The 16,573-nt window shown below is 55.5% G+C and overlaps 1 protein-coding gene across 3 annotated transcripts; it reads right to left on the minus strand.

The window, feature by feature from the left end:
* Positions 1-7: 7 nt before the first annotated feature.
* Positions 8-16,386, minus strand: RUVBL2 (RuvB like AAA ATPase 2). 3 transcript variants are annotated; one of them, XM_023245201.2, is made up of 15 exons: positions 16,020-16,385; positions 12,169-12,223; positions 10,083-10,138; positions 9,418-9,559; positions 8,060-8,189; positions 7,833-7,899; positions 4,362-4,468; positions 4,180-4,273; positions 3,692-3,815; positions 3,370-3,464; positions 3,160-3,278; positions 1,262-1,381; positions 755-884; positions 232-346; positions 8-126 (listed from the first exon to the last, which is right to left on the minus strand). In XM_023245201.2, the coding sequence occupies exons 1-15, from the start codon at positions 16,029-16,031 to the stop codon at positions 101-103; spliced, it is 1,392 nt and encodes a 463-aa protein (XP_023100969.1). In that variant the 5' UTR covers positions 16,032-16,385; the 3' UTR covers positions 8-100. The 3 variants fall into 3 exon arrangements, 2 of the variants coding, with proteins under 2 accessions (XP_023100969.1, XP_044903025.1); XM_045047090.1 differs by having other exon boundaries at positions 12,169-12,219; positions 16,020-16,384; XR_006590764.1 differs by having other exon boundaries at positions 742-884; positions 16,020-16,386.
* Between the last annotated feature and the right edge of the window lie 187 nt (positions 16,387-16,573).

Genomic DNA, 16,573 nt, shown 5'->3' on the forward strand with positions numbered 1-16,573 from the left:
GAATGGGTCCGATATCAGAACCATTTTATACAAAGTCACAGTGTCAGAACTCCAATAGAAAACAGAGTGGGGAGGCGGGGAGGGCGAGGGTCACATCAGCTCAGGAGGTGTCCATGGTTTCGCCTTCTGTGAGGAGAAGGAAGGCCATGCGGTCAGGGGGCTGGGACTGAGCCCTCTGGGACTGGGGGGGGGGGCGGGGGGGGAGGGGCAGGGGCAGCAGGGGACACTCACTGAGCTCATTGAAGAGAAAGGCATCCTGGTACTCCTTCATGTACTGTGTAGAGCGCGACTCGTCCAGAAAGAGCGAGTAGACCCGCTTAATGTCATCTACCTGGACTTCTGTGCCCTGAGAGGGGATGACAAGACCTCAGTGCCCCCTCGCCCCCCCTCCCCCACCAGATTGGTAGGTCACGGTGGGGACGGGGGGGGGGGGGGGCTGGGGTTAGCACGCATCCCTCCTCGGCCACCTCCCCGCTGTGGGCCCAACCCCTCCGGTCCTCAGTCTCTTCATCTGTAAAATGGACCGAACGGCATTAACTTCTAGCTGCCAGACATTTACTAAGCACCTGCCACGTGTCAGGCCGGGAGATACAGGTATAAACTCGACAGACCACAGTTCCCCCCCCCCACCCCCCGCCTTTGCAAATGTATGTTCTAGGACTAAAGGCGACGACCCACTCTCAGCCCTTGGAGCAGTGAGCGCGCCGTTCACTTGCTCAGGCTGGCCCCCCGCGTGCTTACTCGGCGGGCTGACCTTGCGCTTCCGGCACACCAGGCTGGCGGCCGTGATGAGCTGGATGGCGTAGCGCAGCGATGTCTCCAGCCCAATGCGGGTCAGCACCGTGTAGGCGTCCTCACTCATCTCTACGTCTTCCTCCTCGCACCTGCCAGCAGGCGGGGCGGGAGCAGGGGTGAGCCGGGGCTCCCCCCCCCCCCCCCCGGCCCTGGGCGCTGCTGGGCGTCCTGGGGTCGCGTGGAATCTAGGTCCTTGGCCTCCAGACCCTCCCTGTCCAGGGTCCTACCCCCCAGGGTCAGCCACTGGCTCGTGCCCTCCCTTCTCTACTGTGGCCCCCCCCACCACCCGCCCCCAGATCAGAGGCCACTGCTTGGATGCCCAGCCCAGCCTAGCCGCTTGCAGGCCCAGAGGCCTCCCCTCCTCAGACCTCGCTGCCCCCACTTGCCAGACAGGGTGGACGCCGGCCCTGCCGCCCAGGCCCACGGCCTGGTCCCGCCCCGGGACGCCAGGCGGCCCTGTGCATACCGGATGCGGAGGATCTGTTTCGTGTCCTTCTCACTGTAGGGCGAGGTGGAGACGATGAGCAGTCGGTCCAGGAGGTCGATGGGGATGCCGTGGGGGCTCTGGTAGCTGGTACCCCGGATCCTGGGGAGGAGGGGGAAGGGAGGGCTGTCAGGACGATGCGCCCAGAACCCAGCGCTCTGTGCCCTCTACTTGGAATACCCCACCCCCTCCCCTCCACCGCAGCCCACTCACTGGGCAAATACCACTTAACCTTCAGCTCACGGCTGCACCACCCACCAGGCAGCCGTCCCTCGACTGCGTCACCGCCCCTGTAGAGCTGGGGTGGCTTTAGCTACGTGTCTATGTCCAGGATTACTGGATCAAGGTCCTACTCCCCTGCGGGACGCCCAGCTCCATAGGGGGAGGGACTGCACCGGTCCTGTTCCCTGCTGTACCTGGCCCAGCACAAGCCCGGCACATGGCAGGTGCCAGGGAACTGAGTGGGGCCTCGTTATTCGTGACAGTTACGTTCTGAATAGGGGGGCAAACGCTCATTAGCAAACGATGAACCCCTGCTTCTAGGGGAAATCCAGTCAGGTTCTTGTGGGCCTATGTGGTCACGATACTTTTGTCGACCAACATATAACCTGGTTCTATGTGTTCCCGCATTTTTTTTAATGTTTATTTATTTTTAAAAGACAAGAGACAGAGCACAAGGCGGGGAGGGGCAGAGAGAGGAGACACAGCATCCGAAGCGGGCTCCAGGGTCTGAGCTGTCAGCACAGAGCCCGACGCGGGGCTCGAACCCACAAACTGTGCCATCGTGACCTGAGCCGGAGTCAGATGCTTAATCAACTGAGCCACCCAGGCACCGCCGAATTCCTGTTTAAAGACATCTTATTTGGGGAACCTGGGTGGCTCAGTCAGTTAAGCATCCAACGCTTGACTTCCTCTTGGGTCACGATCTCATGGTTCATGAGTTCAAGCCCGGCGTCTGGCTCTGTGCTGACGGTGAGAACCCTGCTTGGGATTCTCTCTGTCTCCCTCTCTCTGTCTCTCTCTGCCCCTGCCCTGCTCACTCTCGCTCTCTAAAATAAACTTAAACAAACACGCCATCACCAACAAAGAGCATAAAGTGTGACAACGTGGCAATAAATAGATCACAAAAAGAACACACGTTTGCAGCATGCGAGCTGAGACTAGAAGGCAGAATGTCACCTTGTCGGACCTGAGTCTGGGGCGTCCGCAACAGGGGACTCAAATTTTTTGCCACTCTGCGCGCGTCTGCACAGGAGCACAACAGTGCCACGGATCCTGACTCGGGAGTTACAAGTAAATTTCAGGGAGAGTACGCAGACTCCCAAATAGGTCACGTGCAAATAACGAGGAGCAAGTGGGTTTGCTGCCTGTCTCAGAAGGCGTCCTGTGCAGACAAGGCAGACAAGAGAGCACCAGGGCCAGGGGTAGTGGCAACACCCGAGGGCAGACGTTCCAAGCTTTACCAGAACCTGGGGCACTTCGTGTGTCCGGAATTTTTCCGTGGCGTCCTTAGGGCCCAAAGAAATATGAAGTGCTATTACGCAGTTTGGTCTAAGTGACCTAACTGGAGTGATTTATGCAGTGTCCAACACGGGTCACCGTGCTTCCCTCAAAAACTTAAAACGTCCCGCAGCACTTGTGCGTTTTCTGCAGCGCCCCGGGGATGCCCTGGCACACAGCTTGGGAACCGTAGCCGCAAAGGGTACAGAAACAGAAAGACAGAAAGAACAGGGTCCCTCGACTTCCTCGTGGAACGGAGTTGCCTGCCTACCTTGTTTAAGGTCCCGGCAGGGAGCTCAACAAACAGGTCCTGTTTGCCCTGTGGCTACACCCACCGCCCGGGGCACCCCGTTTCCCCGGGGGCCGTCGAGGGGGCTCACCGGGTGATGCCTCGGTTGGTGGCCATGATGAGGACCGGCGCCATGTCACTTTCCAGGGCCCGATTGAGGAAGGAGAAGCTCTCAATGTCCAGCATGTGCACCTCATCGATGAACAGCACCTGGGAGCCACTGAGGGTCAAACCCACCGCCCAGGCCTCTCTGCTCCCGGCTCCCCCGACCGCAAGCCACCTGCCCTCCCCCAGTACTCACTCCAGGGATGATCTCCGCCTTGCCCTCCTCACGCCACTCAGCCACCTTGGCGTTGATCTGCTCTCGGACTTCTGACTTGATCTCCCCGGTGTCGCCTGTGGGAAGCGGGAGTGTCAGGGGACAGGGATCCAGGGCCGGAGGGCGGCCAAAGATAGAGACGGGACGCCAGGGACAGAGGGAAGAGAGACCAAGACCGGAGTGGCAAAGCGACAGAAGGGCCGGGAAACGTCCCAGAGAGGAGGAGAACCAGAGACAGAGACCCCAGGGAGAAGTGATGGCAGGACACGCGTGCCCCCCATCGGGCAACCCTAAGGGGCCCCACCTGAGAAGAGAGCCAGGAAGCCCTGGGTGCGGGAGTTGATGACGTCGATCTCATGCAGGGACACCGTGTGCACCACCTCCTTGCGTTTCTGGAGCTCCCCGTCTGGACACTGCACAAACTTGGTCTGTGGGGCCGGGAGGGGTGGGAGAGACAAGAGCAGAGAAGAGCATGAAAGGGGGGCCCGAAGGGGCCGTCTGGGGGTGGGGGGTGGGGAGACCGGATCCCTGAAATGGAGCTGAGGATCCAGAAACCCCAGGTCCAAGAGGCAGTCGCGGCTAGGGCATTCGAGAGCACTGAAGGACCGGGGGTTCCTGGAGGACCTCGGCCTTCACGAGCAAACCGCTACGTTGGAGGGCCCTGGCTGTCCCAGAGGGTACAGGGAAGAACCAGGAGTGCCGGGGACATGTGGTTCTGGGCCATGGGGGTGAGGGAGGAGATGCAAACATCCCAGAGCCTGGAGCGAAGGGATCCCCAGAGCCCTGGCCCACCTGGGAACCCATGGCGTCATAGTCGCGAGCGCGTGTGAAGGAGCGGCCCAGCTTGGAGATCTTGCCCGTGGCCTTGTCGATGGTGATCACATCCCTGCGGAGGGGGGGAAGGGCAGGAGTGAGGACAGGAAAGGGCCCAAGCTCCCCTACCCCGGCCACCCAGCGTAGCCCCCGCCGCTTACCCGGCCTGGACCTTGTCCTTGGTCAGGGACTCGATCATCTTGGTGCCCAGGTCGTATATGGTCTCCATCTCCGTGGTCTTAAGGGTCAGCTTCCCTACCTTAGAGCCCTGAGAGGGGGGACATGCCAGCCAAGGAGTTTCAGAGGGGGCCCAATGTCTCCCCAACACAGCCTCAAAATGGGCACGACGCAGGGATGCTTCTGGGGGTGGTGGATATAGTCACCGTCATGACCGTGGTGATGGCCTCGTGGGCACACACGTATGCCAAAACTTAACACCCTGCAAACTTTATTATTATTTTTTATTTGCTTTTAACATTTATTTATTTTTGAGAGACAGAGACAGAGCGTGAGCAGGGGAGGGGCAGAGAGAGAGGGAGACACAGAATCCAAAGCGGGTTCCAGGCTCCCAGCTGTCAGCACAGAGGCCGATGCGGGGCTCGAACTCATGCACCGTGAGATCATGACCTGAGCCGAAGTCAGACGCGTAACCAACTGAGCCACCCAGGCGCCCCGTCCTAACACCCTGCAAACTTTCGATGTGTGCAGCTATTGTAAGTCAATTGCACCTCAGGAAACCGATGACTAAAATCCCAGGAAGCAAACACCCAACAACCTACCTAAAAGATCAAATCCATAAAAACAACACGGACTAGGGGTCCCACGACATGGGGGTCACACTCTCCCATCCTTTGTTTCATATCCAAATAACAGGTGTTTTTTGTTTTTTGTTTTTTTTATTGATCACAAACCCAGAAAACAGAGCTAAGCTAAACACAGCTAAGGAAACAAAAACGCCACACTCCCTCCCCACAAGATAACACAGTCAACATCTTTAAGGCTTTTCCAGCAGATCCACCTGTCTCTTCTTTCCAGTTCTTTCTGCAGGGACAGGTGGCAGGATAAAAGAGTTGGGATTAAGGAGGGAGATAAAGGTGATTTCGGTTTTACGCCTTTATTTTTATTTTTAAAGATTTATTTGTTGGGGCGCCTCAGTGGTTCAGTCAGTTGAGCATCCGACTTTGGCTCAGGTCATGATCTCACGGTTCGTGAGTTCAAGCCCCGTGTCAGCCTCTGTGCTGACAGCTTGGAGCCTGGAGCCTGGAGCCTGCCTTGGATTCTGTGCCTCCCTCTCTCTCTCTGCCCCTCTCCCGCTTACTCTCTGAGCAGGCTCAGTGCTACCAGTGCAGAGGCCGATGCAGGGCTCGAACCCACAAACCATGAGATCATGACCTGAGTTGAAACCAAAAAAGAGGTGCTTAACCGACTGAGCCACTCAGGCACCCCTGGTTTTACATTAAAAAAAAAATTTTTTTTTTAACGTTTATTCATTTCTGAGAGAGAGAGAGCACAAGCGGGGGAGGAGCAGAGACAGAAAGAGGGAGATACAGAATCCAAAGCAGGCTCCAGGCTCTGAGCTGTTAGCACAGAGCCCTACGTGGGACTGGAACTCACAGACCATAAGATCATGACCTGAGCTGAAGTCGGCCGCTTAACTGACTGAGCCACCCAGGCGCCCCCCCGCTGTTGTAAACTTTTAAGGAGAGGATGTATTCATGTATTTCTTCTGTAATAAAAATTGAATTTTTTTTCATTTTTCTTTTAATGTTTGTTTATTTTTGAGAGAGAGAGAGAGAGAGCGAGCACAAGCAGGGGAGGGGCAGAGAGAGAGAGAGAGGAGACACAGAATTCGAAGCAGGTTCCAGGCCCTGAGCTGTCAGCACAGAGCCCGACGTGAACTGTGAGATCATGACCTGAGCCGGGGTCGGATGCTTAACCAACTGAGCCACCCAATAAAAACTGACTTATAAAGAACCATCTTGGGGGCAGGACACCTGGCTGGCTCAGTCGATGGAGCCTAATCTTAGGGTTGTGCCTTTCAGTCCCATGTTGGGGGTAGAATTTACTTTAAAACAAAACAAAACAAAGAGAACTCTCTTGGGACTAGTTTTCTCTATATTCACACACCCTCCTACCATATTTCTTAAATTCAAAATGTAATTGCCGATGGATGGGACTAATTTAGAAGACTGCAGACAGGTGTTAAAAGTGCAAGTCAACTGGGGCTCCCGGGCGGCTCAGTCAGTTAAACGTCGGACTTCGGCTCAGGTCACGGTCTCGCGGTTCGTGAGTTCGAGCCCCGCGTCGGGCCCTGTGCTGACGGCTCCGAGCCTGGAGCCTGCTTCGGATTCTGTGTCTCCCTCTCTCTCTGACCCTCCCCCGCTCATGCTCTGTCTCTCTCTCTCTCTCAAAAAAAAAATTAAGATTAAAAAAAAAATTAAAAAGTGCAAGTCAATGTAATTATACATCTTAAATCTATTTCCGCTGAAAACTATGAGCAACCAAGAGACGGTGTCCACAGTATAAGACACAGAGACAGAAGGTGACTCTGTGTGAGGTCAACAGGCTTGAGGCATGTCTCAGTGTCCTTTTGTTTAGCATGTTTCTCGAAACCGTCACTTAAGCGTGTCAAAGAGAACGACAAACCAGAGACAACGACAAACTCAAAAACACTGTGTCATGTGAAAGAAGCCAGCCACGAAAAGTCACTTATGCTGCAGGGCTCCACTTACAAAAAAGAAATTTTGCTTTTGATAAAAAGAGAGAGAGAGAGAGAGAGAGAGAGAGAGGGAGGAACAGAGAAAATCCCAAGCAGGTCCCGTGCCGTCAGCACAGAGCCCGATGTGGGGCTTGATCCCACAAACCTTGAGATCATATCCTGAGCCGAAATCACGAGTCCGATGCTTCACCAACTGAGCCACCCGGGAGCCCCTTCATGGTGGTTTTAAGGGTATTTGCCTTAGAAGAACTTACCAGACTACACACCTATTTTACGTGGTTCTTTATATCCGTTTTCTTTTACGACAAAAGTGTTAAAATTCTTAGCTTCATAAAAAGGGAGCGACTACGGATGACGGGGCGCCCGGGGGGCTCAGTTGGCTAAGCGTCCGACTTCGACTCACGTCATGATCTCCTGGTTGGTGAGTTCGAGCCCCCGCATCAGGCTCTGTGCGGTCAGCTCAGAACCCGCTTCGGATCCTCTGTCTTTCTCTCTCTGGCTCCCCCTCCGCCACTTGCGCACACACGCTTGTGTGCTCTCTCTCTCTCTCTCTCTCTCTCTCAAAAAAAAAAAAAAAAAAATTAAGAAAGAGAAAAGGCAGCGAATCACAACTACCAATCATAGCTACGTAAGCTGGATAGGAAAACTTTTTGCTCTAAGCTGTACAGATGCCACAGAACAGGTTCTTAGGTTGAACCATTAAGGATTCACGGTGAGAAACTTCCAGAGATTCTCTGTCATGACACCACTTGGTTTAACTGCTCACGGTGTCGCTCACAGATGGGATAAACCGTCAACTCAACTGACCCCCTACCGTAGGCACGCAGAGGGGTCCAACCCGCAGCTCAAGAACATTCCATGGATGCTGACCTCAGCCAGGACCGGCCGCCACCCGACCCTTCAGCCGACTCACCGTCCCTGTCGCTGGCCGATCGATCTGGATCTCCACCACCTCGCCTTCGATGATCTCGGTCTCCTCCCTGGGCAGAGAAAGGGCGTGATCAAGAGAGCCCAACGCTCGGGCCCTCAGGAATCGCTAACTCCCATGAGCCCTTGGGCACAGGACAAGCCGAAGAAGGCAGGGGTCATCCGAGGCCGCCGGAAGCTGGCTTCTTGCCCTGCACCGGGTCCTGGGCTTACTTGATGCGAACCCCGATAGACCGCCGGAAGGCCTGCGTCAGCGCCTCTGTCTTGCTCATCTCCAGGGAGAAGATCTCGCTGCCCGCGATGGCTGTGAATGGGGTGTCAGGGCCCAGGGCCTGTGCCATGCCTGGGGAAGAGGTGGCCTGGTTAGGTGGGGGCAGCCTGGCACCAGGTCCCCAAAAGCTACTCGGGGTCAACCCAGCTCTTCTCGCTCCTCGGGAAGGAGGGTAGTTGAGGTGGGCTCGGCGCTGGGGGTGGTCAGGGAGACGCAGAGGAAGCCAGTGACGACTTAGAGCCGTCGCACTGCCCGGGGGGCCAACCTCCTGACCCTATAATCTGGCCAAGCCCCTCTCCCAATCTCCAGGATCTGTTTAGCCTCCAGGCTCAGGGGTAATGAGCAAGAGTAGAGGCCAAAAGAGGGCTGAAAGGGTAGTTAAGGGTGGGGGCTCGAGCCAGACCCAGGTTCGAGTCCTGGCTCCACCACGAGGCACGGGAACCACCACGAGGACGGGTCTCCTCTCCGGCTGGAGGACAGTGGGGCTGTTCTTACAGCCACTTCAAGCACCGAGCCACGTCTCACAGACAGGAAGTCACTGAACCTTTCTGACCAATGGGAGGCGGGAACCCTTCTTGGTCCCTTTTTCGTGGGCCGCGCTCGGTGCCTGGACAGCCTGTTCCCTATTGTCTGTCCCAGGGACTCCGCGGCATCCTGCAAGTCTTAGCTGTGCTCCTGATTCATCTGGAAAGTCTCCCCTGCTCCCTCCTCAGGGCCAGGAGTCTCTTCTGTCCATCACAGCACACTGTGTCCCGAGAATGGAAACTCCCGAAAAGTCAAGGCTTCGGTCTTACTCATCTAAGTGTCCTCAGTGTCTGGCCCAGGGCCTGGACCCCCATTTTATTAAGGAAGCAATGGCCCACATTCAAACACAAGAAATGTTTTAATGTCTCAGCGTGTTGCAGTGGAGACGTGTTGTGGCCAGACGATTAAGCTCTAGTCAATAAGACAGAAGCAAAAGTGTGTGGGAGCCCAAAGGCAGCCGCTTAAAGGGAGTGACGTTTAAAGGGAGGGAAGTACACCCTCACTGCAGGTCCCCTTTCTCCTACATGGGAGCACGGGCGCAAAGGCTGGAGCTTAGGCAACCCTCTTGGAACATGAGGTGACCCTGACATGGCAGCGAGTGCCTAAATGGCCTACATTCAGACTCTTCTATGTGAGAGAACGAACCAGAGAGTTTAAGACCCCGCCATTTTGGGTTGCCGGTTAAATGTGGCTGAACCCAAGCTTGATTTACACAGGAAGGATTATCTTCCTGTGTAAGAGACCAGAAAAGCTCCTGCCCCGAGAGGCCTCTCACCCATGGCGATGGCTGTCTTCCCCGTGCCCGGCTGGCCAGCGATGAGGACCGCCCGCCCGGCGATCTTCCCTTCCCGGATCATCTCCAGCACAACCCCAGCTGCCCGCCGGGCTGCGAGCTGCCCCACCATGCCCTGGGAAGCCTGCAGGGGGGGAGGCGAGAATACACCAGGTTACCTCCTATTGGGCTGCAACCCCTTTTCCAGCCCCTCCTGCCTAGTGACATGAAAGGGCACGGTGTTAGCTAGGACTTGGGGAAAAGGGAAGAAAGCCTTTTCCTCCCCAATATCTTCAGACGATTCAGACGCTAGGGGCACCTGCGTGGCTCCGTCGGTTAAGCGTCTGACTCTTGGTTTCGGCTCAGGTTATGATCTCATGGTTCTTGAGTTCAAGCCCTGTGCCTGGCTCTGTGTTGACAGCACGGAGCCTGCTTGGGATTCTCTGTCTCCCACTGTCTCTGCCCTCTGCCCCTCCCCCCACAAATAAACAGTAAGATAAAAAAATAAATTAATTAATTAATTAAAAAAAATCTCTACGTGGGGCTGAATTTTATCAGTAAGTAGCCAAAGTTCCGGGAGCTCCTAAGTCACCCCAGGGGCCTAGGTGGCCCTCCCCGCCTGAGGCCTCCGCGGATCAGCTTTCCCATCCCACTGCCCTCAACCTTACCTGCCGTGGCTCCAAGGCGTCATCCAGCCCCAGCCCCCGGATGTGGGAGTGCGCGCCTGCGTTGGGGGAAAGAACCAGGAGACACGGTTACCAGCCGGCTCGTGGTGACGTGTGGCCCAAGGAGAAGGGCTCCTTCCCTCAGCCCTGGTTTCCTCCTTGGCCAAATGGGGGGCCCGAGTCTCCCCCTCACTGGGAGGATGGCTGGTGGTGGTAAATGCTCAATAAACTGGAGCTGCCCTTAGGATACGGCACAGCAGGACCAGAATCACCGAGACCTGGTTAACTACATCATCAGATCAGGAACTAACCGTGACAGCGAGCGGTCACAATTATTTTGTGTTTATAGCCTAATGGCCTCACAGGGTTCTTATTTCGTTCCATGTAAACCCCGAGAAACAGTGAGTCCCAGCGATGATCACCCCGGAGTGCTTCTGGGGTTCAGTCACCGCCTCAGGCCCTCGACATGAACTTGAGGGAACCCAGAGACATTAAACTCCTTGCCCGAGATCACACGGCCAGTAGGAGGTAAAGACGTGGGATTTCAATGGTGCACACCAGACCCGGGCTGGGAAACTACAGCCTGGAGGCCAGTCACTTGTTTTTGTAAATCAAGTTTCACTGGGGGCGCCTGGGTGGCTCAGTCGGTTGAGCGTCCGACTTCAGCTCAGGTCATGATCTCACTGTCCACGAGTTTGAGCCCTGCATCGGGCTCTGTGCTGACCGCTCAGAGCCTGGAGCCTGTTTCGGATTCTGTGTCTCCGTCTCTCTCTGCCCCTCCCCTGTTCATGCTCTGTCTCTCTCTGTCTCAAAAAAATTAAAAAAAAAAAAAAAAAAAGTTTCATTGGAACACGGCCACGCCCATTCACTTACATACTGCCTGTGACTGCTTCGCAACAGAAGAACTGAATATTTTCCCCAGGGAAGAGATTTACTGTCTGGCCCTTTAAGAAAAGATTTGTTGACCCCAGCACTAGACCGTAAGCACCTTGAGGGCAGCTTGTGTCGACTGGGTCCTCAGCTCCAATAGCGCCTGGGCCTTGGACGCTGAACACAGTGTCAGCACCTGCGCGTTACATGCATGTGCTCGTGGAATCTTTTATTGAGTGATGAGGTTAACTACCTTTGCTCCATTTTGCAGATAAGGACACCGAGGCAGAGAGCAACTAGCCTCTTGCAACGGAAGTGGTCCCAGCAGCGGGCCTCCAGAACCCACGTTCATGGCCACGAGGGCCTTTGCTTCTAGGGCCTCCCTTGTAGGCACTGAGTGAACGGACATGAAAGAATGAGAATGGTCCTGGGGCGCCTGGGTGGCTCAGTCGGTTAAGCATCCAGCTTCGGCTCAGGTCGTGATCTCACAGTTCATGAGTTCGAGCCCCGCGTCGGGCTCTGTGGTGACAGCTCAGAGCCTGGAGCCTGCTTCGGATTCCGTGTCTCCCTCTCTCTCTGCCCCTCCCCCCGCCAAAATAAATACACGTTAAAAGAATGAGTACAGCCTCCTCCGTGCAGGTAAAGCACTTTTTGGAGGCTGCACCCTGCGGGCCCCGCCGCACCCCAGCTTCGTGCTCCTGCCTTCACAGCTTCCTCGGTGCGTGAGCCAGGACCAGTGGCTTGGCTGCTCGGAGTCTCGGTTTCCTCAGCTAAAAATGGGATAAGGGTCGCCACACACCCTCTCCGGGGATAGTGAGAGAATTCGGCAGGAACTCACGCGTGCGCTGGTTAGCTGTGGAGCGCCCACTCTGCCGAGGCCCCTGCTGGGGACACAGCCAGAAACGAGCCAGAGCTGGTCCCCGCCCTCGCGGAACTAATGGCACGGCGTGGGAGGGGTGCACGGGCCGACCCCAGCGAGCGCTCAGCAAACATCCGCTTTTACGATTTCCTAGCAAAACGTTGGTACGCCCAGGAGCCTAACCGGGCTAGGCCCCCACGTGCCTTGCCGAGCCCGCTCTGCAACTCGGGATTCTCTGCATCATCATCAGACAGGGGGACAGGGTGGGAGGCAGGCCACCCCCCTCTCAGGGTTCCTGGGCAGGGCTCTGTTGAAGGCAGGCAGGGTCTAGGTCCCTGTTCGTGACCCACACTCACTCACCGATACGTTCAATCCTCGTCACGTCTCGGATCTCTGGGACCTTGGTCGTGGCTGTCTGGGAGCGGAGGAAGACACATCAGAAGCGCGCTCGCGGTCCCCGTTTTCGCCAGCTCCTCTGTCCCTCCCGCCCACGGCCTGGGAGGAAGTCCTTTTCGTGCCTCTTCCCCGTGGGCAGGCCAAGAGCCCCCACACCTGTCACTCTCATCCTTCTCGTTGGTCACCAACTAAATGCTGGTTGACTGACCACAGTCCACCGAGTTCCAGAAAGACAAGGACCGTGTCTGTCTCGTTCACACCTCTGTCCCCGGGGCCTCAGCCCGTTGTTGGGTGCCCAGGAATTACGTGGTTAAGAAAGAAGCCCCCCTCGCTCTCCCACAACCCTGATAACGGACACAAGCGCGGAATAGCAAGCTGGACGTGGCCTGGCCCCCGACTGCCCAGCCCCCTGTGCCACGCTGCCTGGATCTTTGTCACTAGGCCTTTGCACGTGCACATCCCAGAGTCCTTTGCCCAGGCCCGACTAGTTCTGGGGTCTCTGGACATCCGGACAGAACAAAAGGTCTCCTCTGGGAGCCTGCTATCTCGCTGTGCGATCTCACACATAGGAGGGAGACTGTCAGATCAATGTTCTCGGCTCCAATAGACGGGACTCCCATGAAGGGTACAGCCCACATCTCGCTTGTTCACTTGGGGTGCAGTGTTTGCGGGGTGGGTGAATGATGTGCTGTACGGAAATGCTGAGCTCATTCAACAAGCCAAGTACCAAGTCCTCTGGGATCGCCAGCTCTCCGAAAAGAGAGGCCGGCCACCATCTCTTGTCCTATAGCGGAGAGAGAGGAGTAGATACCTCCCCGGGACAATTTGAGAACGCCCAGAAGATTCACACAAGTGTCCACGGCAGCCTTATCCACAAGAGCCATGTACGCTTTTTTATTTTTTATTTTTTTTAATTTTTTTTTCAACGTTTATTTATTTTTGGGACAGAGAGAGACAGAGTATGAACGGGCGAGGGGCAGAGAGAGAGGGAGACACAGAATCGGAAACAGGCTCCAGGCTCTGAGCCATCAGCCCAGAGCCCGACGCGGGGCTCGAACTCACGGACCGCGAGATCGTGACCTGGCTGAAGTCGGACGCTTAACCGACTGCGCCACCCAGGCGCCCCAACATACGCTTTTTTAAAGCTTATTTATTTACTTGGGAAAACCCAAAATGTCCGCCAACAGATGCATGGATAAACAAAACGTGATACGTCCATGCTTGGAATAGCATTCAGCCATAAAAAGAAAGTTCTGGGGTGCCTGGGTGGATCAGTCAGTGGAGCGTCTGACTCTTGATGTTGGCCTAGGTCATGATCTGACGGTTCGTGATTTCAAGCCCCACGTCGGGCTCTGTGCTGGCAGCATGGAGCCTGCTTGGGACTCTCTCTCTCTCTGTGTCCCTCCCCTGCTCTTTCTCTCTCTCTCAAAATGAATAATCTTAAAAAAAAAATGAAAACATCATGCTAAGCGAAAGAAGCTAGACACAAAAGGTCACAGATGGTGTGCCATCCTTGGCCTGAAACGTCCAGGATGAGCAAACCCACAGAGGCAGGAAGCACATTAGTGGTGGCCTAGAGGCCTAGAGCCAGAGGGTACGGGAGGGCTGGGGGATCGTGGCCAAGAGGTACAGGGTTTCCTTCTGGGGAGGATGAAAAATGTCCGGAAACTGATGGAGGTGATGACTGCACAACTGTGAACGCACCAGAGACACTGACCTATATGTTTAAAGTGGGTAACTTGTACAGCAGGGGGATGATATTGCAATAAGGCTGTTAAAAAAAATCTGGGCGGTGGGTCTTAGGCTGTATTATTTGCAGACACTGGAGTGTCTCACAACTTCTTTCCTTTTTTTTTTTTTTTTTTAAACCTTATTTATTTAAGTAATCTCTACAGTCAACGTGGGGCTCGAACTCAAGACCCCGAGATCAAGCGTTGCCGCTCCGTTGACTGCGCCAAGCACACGCCTCTCACAATTTCTAATAAGGAAAGGAAAGCCTAAGAAGCCAACCTGTTGATCCAGTGCCTCGGTCACCTGCCTCCAACACCTCTTCCCTCCTATAGGTCTCTCTTCTTCCACCAGGAGAGGAGACTGAGGCATCCAACCTAGTGGAGCCTCCAGTCTCCGGAACCGAGTTTAGACCCCCACACATCTCCACACAGCCCATCAGACCCCACTTGAGGCAATAAATGGACGTGGATCCAGAAATCCCAACCCCCCCCCTTTTTTTTAGCATTTCTTCTTCTTATTATTATTATTATTAATGCTTATTTATTTTTGATAGAAACAGAGCACAAGCCAGGGAGGGGCAGAGAAGAGGGAGACACAGAATCCGAAGCAGGCTCCAGGCTCCGAGCTGTCAGCACAGAGCCCGAGGCGCGGTTCGAACTCACAAGCTGTGAGATCATGACCTGAACTGAAGTCAGACGCTTAACCGACTGAGCCACCCAGGCGCCCCCAGAAATCCCAACCCTTAACGATCCCAACACAAATAGACTTGCGTCCTACAAGGCCTTCCGTTTCACGAGAAGCCTCTCCTACGCTGCGCTGTCCACTGACCCCATGGAAGCAGAGATCATTTAAAAAGCTTTAAGTTTATTTATTCATTTCGAGAGAAACAGAGAGAGTGAGTGGGGGAGGGGCAGAGAAAGAGGGAAAATCCCAAGCAGGCTCCACACTGTCAGCACCGTCAGCAGAGAGCCCAATGCAGGGCTTGAACTCAAACTCACCAATCGTGAGATCATGACCTGAGCAGAGACCAAGAGTCTGACGCTTAACGGACTGAGCCACCCGGCGCCCTAAGCAGAGGTCATTTTAAAACTCAGCACCCACCATCCCTTTCAAACTTCCAACAGTTCATCCATGTTCCTGGGAACTGGGTCTCAGGAGTGTGGCCATTATCTTTCCTCTTCTTCCCTACCCACCCCCTTTTGCCGTGGCAGCAGCCACAGACTCAAGTCCCGCCCCCATCCCTCCGGGTCGCTATGGGAACCCAAGTAGCTGGAAACCCAGTTCAACCCCCAAGCTAAGGCCACATCCCTTCTTCTTCCAGATGTTTCTCGGGCGAGTACTTGGTGCCTGGGCCAGTGCCGCTGGCGTCTCCATTACAGAGCTCACATGCACTCATTCATTCAAACATTCAAGTGATAACTTAACTGAGCATCCACACGGAGTATGAGGTGCTGCAACAGGAAAATGGCCAAAACAATTCCATGACGAGATCCCACACCTCTGGAACCCCATCCCCACGGACACCCTCCAGGTTCTCAACACCCTTGTGGCTCAAGGCTAAGCAACTTCACGCTCTCAAGCACACAGGACAGGTCCCCACCCGGGCTTTCTCCTATAGTCAGGTGCCATTTATACAACCCTCATTAGACTCCAGGGCAAAAGACTGGAGAACTGGCTGCTGATTGCACTCAGAAGATGGGAAGCTGGAGTTCCCATAACACGATGTAGTCAGATCTGATCACCGAGCCCTTGAACATCCACTTGAATCCAGGATAATAGGAGTCCAGTCCCCAGCCCCTCCTCCCTCAGCCTCAGGAGTCCGGGCCCCCAGCACCTTTTTCCCTCAGATCCAGGGGTCCGGGCACCCAACACCCTCCTCCCTTAGATCCAGGAGTCCAGTCTCCAGCCCCCTCCTCCCTTAGACTCAGAAGTCCGGGCCCCCAGCACCTTCCTCCCTCAGATCTAGGGGTCCGGACCCCCAGGCCCCTCCTCCCTTAGATCCAAGGATCCAGGTCCTCAGTCCCCTTCCCGCTCCGACTCGGGAGTGTGGGTTTTCCCCTCCGCTCTCCGCACGCCGCACTTACCACGGTTGCCATGATGCTCACCAACCGCCAATATCCTAGCGGAAACGGAAACGCGCTAGAAACGAGGCGTTCTGGTCCCTCTAGACGGCTAAGGTCCTCCAAAGATCTCGGCGTTCCTTCATAAATATGCAAACTCTCCTTGTGTGGGCGTGGCGTCACTTTTCAGGACCCGCTCTTCCGCCGAGGCTGAGCTGGTAAATGGGTGCCCGGAACTCCTGGGTCGGTTCCCAACGCCTCCTGACCCCTCCCTTTACCCAGGCCTCCTTGCCGAGGCTGATTGCAAAATTCTTAAGACTTCTTTGGGCAACCCCACGTCCCCCACGCTCCCTTTCCTCCTTATTCCACCCTCTCCTCTCTCTGCTAACGCTGGAGCCTCAGGTTTAGGATTGACAGAGCTGAGGGCCAATCCGCTAGCGCAGCGGCAAGCCGCGCCCCCTGAGGCTCTCATTGACCGCTGGGGGGGGCGGAGCAGAGCAAACCCTACCTTGTCCACCAATGAGGAGACGCGGGCGCTCCCTCCCCCGGGCACGGACCAATGGCTCTGGCCGGGGGGC

The sequence above is a fragment of the Felis catus genome, chromosome E2 (assembly GCF_018350175.1).
Source record: "Felis catus isolate Fca126 chromosome E2, F.catus_Fca126_mat1.0, whole genome shotgun sequence".
NCBI lineage: Eukaryota > Metazoa > Chordata > Mammalia > Carnivora > Felidae > Felis > Felis catus.